Genomic DNA, 12,440 nt, shown 5'->3' with positions numbered 1-12,440 from the left:
AAACGCTTACCAAAATATTTATTTTATTAATCCAAGACAACAATGGTACAAAAATATACTTTTTTAGATTGTATTTGTAAATATTTTACATGATAAATAATTTAATAAAATTATAATAAAACATATTCAGTGTGAATTAATGTGAATTTACACATTTAAAGTAAATTTTTCTAAAGCGTAATAAGGTAATATAAAACGTAATATTTTAAATAAAATTTTCAATAAAACTTAAACATTATAAAATGCAACGATAACGATACAGCACATTTACTAAGAAACAGTACAACAATTTCGATAACATAATTAAACATTAATAAAAAATTTTGTTTTTATTCACATAAATTTTAACCTACTCTTATAATATTTAATTCCAATATTCCAATAGCATCAAAAATTAAATCTAAAATATAAAATAAAATTTTTGTTCATTTACTTACACGCAACTGTAGTTATGTATAAAGTTTTCTTATGAATATTATGATGAGCATTTGAAGTTACGATGTGAAGTTTATATGAATATATAGTAATAATATACAATCAATATGAAATCGAGATTATTTATCTTAAATGTTTTTTTTTGTTCATGCAAATGAAAGAAATGTGCAATTTCTTGATTCCACCAGTCCAATCTTCAACTCTCAAAGGTTGCTGAAAATTGAATAAGACATTTCATTGACAAAATGTAAGAAATAAACACTCGAAAGGCAATTATTATTTATTTGCTTAGATAATTCTTATTTATTTATTTCGTTTTTAGTTTTTTTTATCGTTTCAGTTCTTTATCATTTTACTTATTTAATAAGAGAATTTAATTAAAAAAAGAGAGTTCATTTAAATAGCTTATTTTGAAACAATTATCATCCAAAAGATGTAATGATTAATCATACTAAAGATTTAATGAATTTTCAGGTTTCAGTTTAACCACTTCCCCTATTACCTTGAGTGACATCGATTTCGCATAAATTGCAATTATTTATAATCCCTCGGGAGGAATTATTAAAATGATTTGTTTTATCTCGTTTTACTAAACAAAAGAAAATATTCTACTTCGGTCTGCAGCTTTACAGAACAAGACACACCTTTTGGCCGATCGAATGTAAGGTTTGATATGTTAAAATCCCGTTTGAAAAAGAATTATGAAAATGATGAGTGTGCACGATAATGAAAGCGATGGAAAAATTAGCTCAACGTTGTAATTAGTGTGATAACTTAGAAACGTAAGCTCACGATAAAACTAAATGCTTTCTCACTTATTAAAAGAATAAAAATTAAAAATAATAAAATGAAAAGATTAGAAGAAAAATTATTGAAACAAAATGGCGTTAAAAAAATTTGCTATATGTACCACATACGTGGACCTACATGTCCTTGCCTGTATTATTTTTAAGTATTAAATAAGTTGTGAACGCCTTACTACGATCACTGGTTACCCATTGATCAAACACTTTTTCTTTCTGGATTGACTCCGTTTAACACAGTAACATTTCAAATCATGGGTTGCAAAAACTGTCCTCCATTGATGTTTGTCGTCGGATTGATTTCCATATCCTGAATATGTACGTGTTTCAAGACGTCACAAAATACTTTTCCTTCTTCAGCATTCATATTTATATTCAAATCTCAGTCAAACCAGTAAGCATACGTTAATACACTGCTGGACAATTGCTAAGGACGGATAACACTATCATCCATAGCAGCCTCAAAATGAAAGGAAGCAAAATGTGGAAAATTACGTTGATTACGATTTAGTTGACGAACTTGAAATTTTCGGCATGTCTTCCCGATATCACTTAGATGATTTTAAGCGTGGCCAAATTATTGGAAAGATCGAAGAAGGGCGAAAAATAACAGATGTTGCCAGGGAGCTCGATATCGCTCACAGCGTTGTTTCACGGCTGTGGAAATCATTTAAAACTACTGGAATGTGTTGTAGGCGGCACGGGAGAGGTAGTGTTAGAAGTACGATGCCTGTAGAAGACAGATACATCGTTCTATCAGCAAAAAGGAACAGGCGCACCACAGCTCAGCAGGTGGCAAATCAGTTTCTTGCTGCCACAGGAAAGCAAATCTCCCGAAAAACTGTTGTCAGACGTTTGAGGGGAGGAGGACTATACTCCCGCAGACCTGTTGCGTGTGTGTCCCATTGACCAGACAGCACCGTACTGCCCGTTTGCAATGGTGTGGTGAGCATCACAATTGGACTGAACAGGACTGGGCATGCGTACTATTCTCAGATGATAGTAGGTTCAGTCTGTCATCGGATTGTAGACGCCAACTGATCAGGCGCGAGAGTGGTACTGGTTATCGTCCAGAAAATATCCAGGAAAGGGACCGATATCCGACATGCAGTGTCATGGTGTGGGCCGGCATCATGATCAATGGCCGCACGCGCCTACATGTGGTTGCGAATGGGACTAAGACGGGCCAACAAAGCATTGATGGAGTTATACTTCCTCATGTTTGTCTTTTCCATGGTGCTGTCGGTGATTAATTTGCTTTTATGGACGACAACGCAACATGTCATCGAACACTCGCTGTTCAGGATTGTCTAGACAGTGGGGGTACTCAACGCCTCGTAAGGCCATCACGTTCTCCAGATCTAAACCCCATTGAAAATGTTTGGGATGCTTTGGGGAGGCAACTTGCTGGTCGAAACTATCCTCCGACTAACAAGAACACCCTCATCCGTGCACTGACGGAGGAATGGGATAAATTGCCTCTACAGGTGCTGGATAATGTTGTGCAAGGTATGATACGACGTGTAGAATGTTGCATCACACTCCACGCGGTGTACATATCCCGTACTGACACTTTTCTTTAAGTTGCCTACTGACATTTAGATGCGTTGTTCCATTTTTGCGTACGCAGCATCAAATGAACATTTTTTTTTCTTTCAGATGTTTATAGCTTTTGTACTTTCCAGAACAATAAATATTCTTTATTCTAATGTCTGAACAGTGTAGCAACTATATTTTATCCTACTAGGCCTCATGTCTCACTTAATGTTATGCTACATTGCAATTTGTGATCCGTCCTTAGCAATTGTCCAGCAGTGTAATAAAAAGAATATAAAAATACTTTAAATTATTAATACGTAAATACATAAAAATTTCCTGCTAGTGAAAATGAAAAGAAAAACAACCGCGGTCGCCATAGCAACACATGCAATGAGGACGCATGCGCACTGTTTACTATTACTCCAGAACACAGTTGATAAGTATGTGGACGCCATCAAATCCAAACCAAGACCCATTTGGCCAATGGGTAATAATTATTTCCGATATGAGAATAATCAAATGGCTCATTAAATTTTTTCGCATTATTTTTTCTTCTCTTGAAAACAAATTACTTACTTTTAATTAACAATTTTAAAATTTTCTTCTCAATCCTAGGTAAGTAACAGGCTAGTATAGATATTTTAAGTATAAATTATATTAAGCTTTAGATATTTCTAAAAACAACATAACTATTTACTTACTGAAACCTTCTAATTCAATTGTTGAACTGGCATCATTTAAGTTACTTGTCATATGAGATCTCTTCCTCAGTCTAAACAGTAAAAATAATGTGAATTATAAATGTTTTATTTTAAACAACGAACATATGAATCGAAAAAAAATGTTAATAACGGTTTACCGATTTTCAATTTAAATCAATACTATGATATGCAAAAGGCGTTCAGTGCTCCAAAAAAACAAAAAACAATCAACCTGAATAACTTTTGATCTAATGATCGGATCATCACGTTTTAGGAATCAATCTTGACGGTTTTAGAGGTCATCGAATATGCTAATTAAGTAGTGCAGATGATATTTTGAATTCTGAAATCAGACATAAAAACGTATTTTCTCTGGATAAACATACCCTTTTTTAACGGACTCGGATTTCTAAACCCTCCCCCCATATATAGGGGTAGCTGCGATCATGGAAATATGGTCCAGATAATTTGGTCAGGAGAGTGGTTCAAAATTTGGACTCATTAAAGTGAATTTTACTTTTCGCGAATTTTGCCATAGCTCGAGAACTTTCGAAGCAAATTGAAAAATATTTGCACACAATTATAAAATTAGTTTACCCAAAGATAAAATATAAAATTAGTTTACCCACGCAGAATAATAAATTTCAGTATATATTTATTATTTTGTATTATTTTATTTAAAAATAGCCAAAAAAAAACTTAAACAGTTAGGTATACAATTTTTCACGTCGCCTTAAAGTATCTAATTTTACATGACAAAATAAAAAAATTGAAAGAAATCAGTCGAATAGTTTCTGAGAAATCCAATTTCAAATATGCGACTTTTTTTATTTGTGTTCCATATTTTTGGAAAGTTAGGAGATGCATTTCGAATTTTTCATGAAATTAACTCTGCAGCAAGAATTGTGGAAATCGAATAGTAAATTTTAATTTAAATATTAAATTTATAAAAGCATCATTTATAACTAGAAGAGCCAAAGGTGTCATTTGATTTACAATTTTTCACGTCGCCTTAAAGTATCTAATTTTACATGACAAAATAAAAAAATTGAGAGAAATCAGTCGAATAGTTTCACAAAAATCCAATTTCAAATATACGACTTTTTTTTTTTTTTTTTGTTCCATATTTTTGGAAAGTACAGAAAGTTAGGTGATGCATTTTTCGTGAAACGCATTCTGTAGCAAGAATTGTGGAAATGAAATATTAAATTTTAATTTAAATATTAAATTTACAAGAACTTCATTTCTAACTAGAAGCCGCAAAGGTGTAATTTTTTTTTTGTTTTTTTTTTGCCATCTCTTATGTTGTTATAGAAGAAACATGAGAGTTTCGGGGGATGGAAAACTTGCAAATGACTCACAATTATTTTATATATTTATGGTATTGCTACATTCAATGCCTGGATAATTTTCAAGAAATCTTTCGTCACCCTAACTGTGCTTTGTGAATCATTTTTGTGGGAGTTAGGAATCAGTACTTTGAGCATTTGATCGGCCCTAATTCTTTTATTCCAGTTTATAGGATAAAACATACATTTTAACATTGCAAAAGGCAGAATAAAACTAATGGTATTGATGAGAGATGCTAGAAATCAATTAGTCGATGTTTTGCTGTCAACAACAGTGTCTAACTTATAACGGTACTTCCTCATTTTATAACCTGTTATATACTAACACATATAATTTTTTTTTGTATAATTTGTTTATTTATGTATTACTTGCAGTCCTGCGGAAGAATAATCAGCAATACAATATCACGCTACATTGTCATATTTTTATTAAGTCCATAAAAAATATCAAATCTCCAAAAAACCTTATCTATTGTACTCTTAACAGTATTCATCAATTAAACAATCATTAACTTTTTAATGAACAATTTCCTACAAGGATCAAATTAACTCTTTTTGGTGGTTTTAGGTAAATCCAAAATCCAGCTGTTTTAGTGTTAAAATCTATTCGACAATTCAAATTTAACTTAGGATATATTTGTTTCGCTTTATATTATTATGCACATTCATTCATTTTTTATTAGTATTTAAGATATACGTTTAAAAAAAAAGATTTACTGGAGGTGATGACGGATTTCTACACAGTTTAGATTATAATAATTAGAGTAAAATAATTAGAATAGAGAACACTTAACAATAGTTTTTAACCTTAAAAAAGATCAGTGTAAGGAATGCGATACTTTCTCTACGTTTTCCTACCTGCAAATGAAATAATAAAATATCCCATGGGGAAAACCTCCCGGATTTGAAGAATACGTATTTTGCTTAGGCCCAGATGCAAATTTTTTTTAATGCTTGGTTTTAACACATACGCAATTGAAAATGTGCTAAAAAAGTTGTTTAATACTTACACTCGGTATTTATGAACCATTAAAACTGAAAACAAAATCGAGAGAATGCCAATGATTGATATAATTATGAGAGCAGTTCGCATAGCCGTAGCACCTAAAAAAGTAATTCACTGAATTATCTATAAAAGTATAAGAAATTTTCTAAGATTTTTTTCTGATTGTTATAAGTCACGTATATATATATACATATATACATATATATATATTTATCTATCTATCTATCTATATATATATATATATATATATATATATATATATATATATATATATATATATATATATATATATATATATATATATATATATATATATATATATATATATATATATATATATATATATATATATATATATAAGTTCATAACGAAGAATAAAACAAAGAAAAATAATAGACATATGAAAAAGGGGGGGAAATAATAAGTAAAAAATAACAAACAACAGTTTATTAAAAATAATAATAATAATAAATAAAATAAAATAAAAAAAAAATAAATAAAAAAAAAATCATGAAATGTTAATTAAAAAACCGGAAAAAAGGATATAATCTTTTCTTCAGCCCACACGATTATATCCGCAAAACAGAGTGCTTTCTGATATTGTATCAATAAAGCCAAAGCTAAATAAATTAATACAATAGTGTGAGGAGCACTCAAAAAAAATTTTTTAAAAAATAACAACAAATTAAATAGATCACAAAAAGTACAAATAAGTAAAAATAACATGTAAAAACAGATAATAAAATAAAATAAAAAGAAAAAACATTAAAAAGGGGGGACTATAAAGCGAGCAGCAAAATCAGTTCAACTTACATGGACGGATATTTTTCAAGAATGATTTAAAAATGTTTTCGCAGAAAGATTGCCAGATTACAAAATATGAAAACAAAAGATGAAAACAAAAGCGCAAATTGAGTGTAACAAGAGGGTTTTAAAGTGTCGTTCTTACTGCACTGCTGAAGTGATTTGTTATTCTGTGCATTGATTTGTTAGTTACCAAGGATGGGCCAGAAATGGATGTGCGCAAAGTAATATTATACTGGATAATTTTAAAAATTGACCATAAATAGTTTTAGAAAATAGATGTTTATTTAAGAAAAAATATAAAGTAGAAAAGAGAAACATAAATTGCCTGTTTCGCAAATAAGTTTAGCCACGGATTTGCACGAAATGGATTAGCGCATGGTAAAATTATATAAATTATCGAAGGAAAAAGTTTAATAGATAATTTTAACACAGATTTGCCCGAAATGGATTTGCACATGGAAATATATATATATATATATATATATATATATATATATATATATATATATATATATATATATATATAGATAGTTAGAGAGATATTATATATATATATATATATAAATATATATGAAAATCCGGAAGAGTTGGCAGGTATGAACTTTGCCGATAGGATTTTATCAGAGATAGCACAATGATATTTTTAACCTTGCCATACATTGTTCGCAAGCGGATCACGTAAAATACGTTTTTGAAATCATCGCGATCCATACAAAAGTTTAAAAAGCGATAGCAAAACGGCTTTGTTTCCGTTAGTTTTTTAAAAGAAATTATCCATTCGTGATTACCACAAACATAAGTGATTCAGTATATATGTAATCAGTACTTCAATCTTTCCTCATAATTTTTTTTCTTCCGAAATCGAAGTTGTTGCTATTGTGACAAGTTTGCTCCAACTTTAATGAAGACTTTCCTATCACTCTCTAAAAATTTTAATCTATGACTGCTGTAATACATTTTTCGAAAAAAATTGCCCTCATGCAATGGGTTAAAACAGGTATATTTGTACTTCGGAAAAGGCACCTAACTTGTTTTAGAGAGCAGTATAAGAACTGTCCTTAGGAACTTTGACTACCAATTATTAACATTCATAACAATACATACGACTGTTTCTTGTTATTAACAGGAGTCTCAAAGGTCCACCAAACATCTTCTAGTTGTAGTAAATTACACATCAAAGCAATTCGAAGTTTTTCAAAATTCTTAAAAACTTGAATTTCGATAATATGAGTCCAAATAGCCTGGTTGGTAGGACACTGGGCACATGTTCAAGAGGTCGTGATTTCAATCCCCGCCGACCGAAGTGTCCCCGTGTAGTAAATGGTTACTGATTGATGCACGTTAAATGGTTACTGATTGAGTCACAAAGTCCCCCATGATCCTATAACAAATCATACTTTTGAGGGTACTGACCCAGGAGTTTCCTTATCTTCTGGATAGGTTCAAATTTATAAGACTACGGAGTTGAACATTAATAGTCTTAAACCCAAAATTGGGTCGGCTGTTCAACGACGGTCATAAAATAAAATAAAATTTAGATAATATTATTCAGCCTGTATCAAATTACTATAGATTAAATAGGTTTTCAAATTTTTGCGATGATCAAGAAATATTTAATGATCTACTATTAAAAGAACGAAATATATCTTATGGTGTAAATTTTGCAACCTTTCTAAAAGTTTTTGAGGAAGTTTGGGTGACTCTTATTAAGAATAATTGATTATAAATTTTGGTATTTTAATCGTTCCGGAATCAAGTTAGAAAATAATGGTTTCGCCACCAAATTTTTCACTTTTCCGAGTTGCAAACATTCATGTTAATAATATATTTCATGTGAATCGGTTGTTCATTAGTTACATTATAGTTATATAATACATATTTTTTAAATTTAATGTATGCGACTTTATTATTTTAAATGCTACTGTATTTTGTAGAGATATAGTATTTCTGACTGTTGCGTGAATTTTATTGCAATTTAAATGAGAGCAATATAAATTGAATTCAATTTAAAGGAAATATCATTCCAATGATAAATTTACGGAGAAAAAATATAGATTTCTAAATTTTTCGTGAAATAAAAATTTAGCAATAATAATGAGTTTTTTATTGTCCAAAATTAATGTAATCAAATAATTGTGTAAAACTAAATTAACAAGTAAAATTAAACATGAGAATAAAAAAAGATCTTACCAGCCATATCAACCTCTTGTATTTCACAATTAAATCCAATATAGCCTTTTTCACATCTAGAAATATAAAATTAAAATTAACAAATTTAAAAATTATTAAGAAAAATATTTACTGTGAAAAATCATTTAAAAATTTATTTCACGCTGCTTCTCCTTATAGTAGAGTTAAACGAAATATTACAGACAGGCCAAATTGCTTCGGACAATTGATAAATACTTTGCTGAAATCCGGTGCAATTGCATTGCTGACTTAACACTAGATTGCCTAAGGAAGTCATTTTGACTCCTTTTAATTTCAATTAGAAAAACAATGATGTATATTATGACACAATTCTTAGAAATTTGTACAACATATAATTTTTTATTGTTAATATTTACTAATAACTTGTTATATAACTGTAAGTTGTATTAAAAAATATTAAAAATTAATTTTAAGAAAATTTCTTTACACATTATTTATTCTCTTACAATCCAGTTATTTTGAGTGCTTTTGGGCAATATAGGTATATATTAAATTTCAGTGTTTCTAGTGTTAATCAGTTGTGAGAAATTTCTATTTCACTCTTATATAACAAAACAACATTTATTTATTTTATGAAATCTTTATATAGGGCTACCAACAGCAACGTTTTTTTTTATTTGTTTAATATTTTAGAGATTGATAGACAATTAAAACTGAAGCTTAAGAAATGTCAAATTAATTTTATTAACAACTTAAAAAGCTTACCACGAGACCGTTGGAACTAAGGGCATTTTATATGAACTCTTGAATCATTTACAAATTGTGATGAGAAAAACAACATCATAATGGTAGCAACAATTGTGGTACGAATCAAAGATTCATGCTTTAAGACATAAGCATTGTTACCACAAGAAGAACATTTTCCAAAAGACGTAGAAAGTTGGCAGACCTGCTTTATTTTTCGTTACCCATGTGACCAGCTAAAATAACATACTAGGACTTTTTTTTTTTCGAAGAGATCAATGGATAAATAATCCAGAACCTCTCATCAATTCTGACCCACTTTTATCATAACAGTTTAAAATAACCACAGTTTTTTTTATCTCGTAAATAAAAATATCCTTCGGAAATCAATTTATGATACTCGGTAATCGGAAATTCCACGGACGTTCGAGACAGGTATTTACAGTACAATGCGTGTTTCAAAAAGTTGCATCATAGCGGTAGAGGGCGCTATGTATGGCAATCGAAACAAGCTGGCAGTGCGGAAATTAGTCATCCCCCGCGTATCGATACAAGTGGATTGATCGACGTGTGTCTCTCCCCTGGTCGTCATGATCACCAAATCTGCCCTGCTTGGATTTGTTTCTATTGGGCAACTTAAAAGCTTCATCTATGAAACTTCTGTGGACTCCGACTGAATTTTGGGTTTACAACTACCAATGTTCAACTCCGTAGCCTTGTAATTTTGAACCCAATGCAGAAGACAAGGGAGCTCTTGGATCAAGTATTGGGAGAAATTTGCCTTCGCGGAGGATTTTTTGATGGAACTAACCTGCATTTGCATTACATAGAAAGGGAAAAAACGAAAACTTCCCACGATTAGTCCTACGTTAAGGGGACTCTAACCCATGATCCGTCAAAAATTAACAAATTTAATGATTCCCTAAATAGATATCAGAATTATGACTCAAATCAATTATAATGCTCATTTTGTTAAACTTTAACAAAATGAGCAGTGTAACAATTAAAATTAACAAGCAAACTTTAACAAGTAATATGAGGACAATTTTCGTCATTCCTGTGGTCCATGCGAGTATTGCGCGGATATCGTACCCACCAGTCATGGCTGGGACTCGAACCCTGTCACCTCATTGGGAGGCAAGGGCTCTACAACCTGAACCACTTACGGCTCCCGACAATGATATTTGTTGTTTCGGATGGAAATGTTAGCTCGGCTTAGTTTTGCGCCGTTGAAAGAGGCAGTGATGTCAAATTTATGTAACGCTTAATTTTCCCTATTTTCTGATTTTATTATATTTTTTGTGTCATTCTTTTTCATATTTCAAAATTTTTTAATTTCCTGAATTTTTGCGTTTCTTTTACGGACGCAAATTGTATTACGATTTATTTAATCCGTCCTTTCTAACCCTTTTTAAATTTTGACAAGGCAATTTCGAATCACTCTGTTTGATTTAATCTAAATATGACATTAAAATATCTCAGTTCAACAATAAGCATTTAAAACTACCACACATAAAAAAGTAAATGCAGCAAAAGAGTATGTTTCACCTTTAGAAAAAAGAAGAAAAAAAAGGTCGTTCGAATAAAAATTTCCATAGTTCGCGTTTGAAGCTTTAAATATCCTTTGTGACTATTTACAGTTTAATTAAACTTCTGAAACTTCCCTTTCCTGTTCGTATGAGTTTGAAAATACTATTTTACAAATTCGTGGGGAAAAAATAAAAACATCTATTGCGGATTATTTCGCAAGAAAATAGTTTGTAATTTGTTATTTTACAATTTTTTATATTTGTATAGTAATAGTCAATACGATTATTAATATTAATTATTAATTGATTATAATTTAATCTCTAGAAACATTTTTATTCATAGTTTTATTAAAATTCATGTTGCATTTTAGAATTTTGAAAGCTTTTCACTTAAGCGTCCCTTTCATTTATGCGCTTTTTTTTTGTTGGTCCCTTAAACCGGGCATTAAGTGAGAGTTCACTGTAGCAATAAACGCAATTTATTGAGCAAAGATGTAATTTTTATGTAAAAATTAAAAAAAAAAACTTCGAATTTGAAACGTGATCCCAAAATTTAAATGTGCATGCTTACTTGCAACGATAAACTCCATCTTCAGCTTGGCATCGCCCATGTTTACATGTTTTCTGATTGCACATTTCTTTGAAATAAAAGAATGCAATGTTATATAGTAAGATGAATATATGCATGTAAGAACCGTAATTATCCTTATTTTACAAGTTTTGCTACTTAATACGCTGCCAATTTATTAAAACATTTGCAGAAAGCGTAGCAGTTGGCATCCCTGCAAAAGAAAGAACAACAATTATGGCGGCTTCCTGAAAAGTGGTCTTACGTTAAACGTCCTGGTGCGTGGAGGCAGCGAGTACGTATTTTACTGTAACCCTGGACGCATCTTTGTGATGGCATTCTGTAAATGTGTTTTATGTTCTTTTATATTATATGACAAGGACTTATGTCTTCTTCTTATTCTGCATAAGGCCTACCAAGGACGTCTCAGTTACTTTACCCCATCCAGATGTATTCAATGTTATACATCTCCCACTATTAACTCTCAAGTTCTTTAGCTACTTCTCTACTCTATTTAACTATTTTCTTCTATTAGAAGGTAAATGTTCTTAATACGTTGAGCACTACGTCAGCCATCGGTGACTGACACTGGACTTTCCATTTAGGCCACGTCAACCACCGGTGGCTGACACTGAAATTACGTTTAGGCTGCGTCTGCCTCCGCTTGCTGACACTGACCTTTCACATAGGCCGCTAAAAAACAGATATCTGATAGCGTATATAACACGATAAAGAACTATAAAATTTACACTTTTTTATAGAATTGCAGAAAATTTATCCAAAATTTACTTAATTATTCTAATTCTTG

At 30.7% G+C, this 12,440-nt stretch overlaps 1 protein-coding gene across 3 annotated transcripts in view; it reads right to left on the bottom strand.

The window, feature by feature from the left end:
* Nucleotides 1-4: 4 nt before the first annotated feature.
* Nucleotides 5-12,440, bottom strand: part of LOC122271730 (uncharacterized) — a 97,286-nt gene continuing 84,850 nt past the window's right edge. For 2 of the 3 annotated variants that reach the window (XM_087163384.1, XM_087163385.1), the window contains exons 17-21: nt 11,636-11,702; nt 8,831-8,886; nt 5,838-5,931; nt 3,479-3,549; nt 5-648 (exon numbers count right to left, since the gene is read on the bottom strand). In XM_087163384.1, the coding sequence (XP_087019510.1) occupies nt 632-648; nt 3,479-3,549; nt 5,838-5,931; nt 8,831-8,886; nt 11,636-11,702 (305 nt within the window). In that variant the 3' untranslated portion in view covers nt 5-631. Of the gene's footprint in view, nt 649-3,478; nt 3,550-5,837; nt 5,932-8,830; nt 8,887-11,635; nt 11,703-11,726; nt 11,847-12,440 lie in introns of those variants that run through there. The other variant, XM_087163386.1, reaches the window with a different exon arrangement.

The sequence above is a fragment of the Parasteatoda tepidariorum genome, chromosome 5 (assembly GCF_982258835.1).
Source record: "Parasteatoda tepidariorum strain Cologne lab strain chromosome 5, Ptep-v5.0, whole genome shotgun sequence".
Taxonomy (NCBI): domain Eukaryota; kingdom Metazoa; phylum Arthropoda; class Arachnida; order Araneae; family Theridiidae; genus Parasteatoda; species Parasteatoda tepidariorum.
This window is presented reverse-complemented; position numbering and strand designations above follow the sequence as displayed.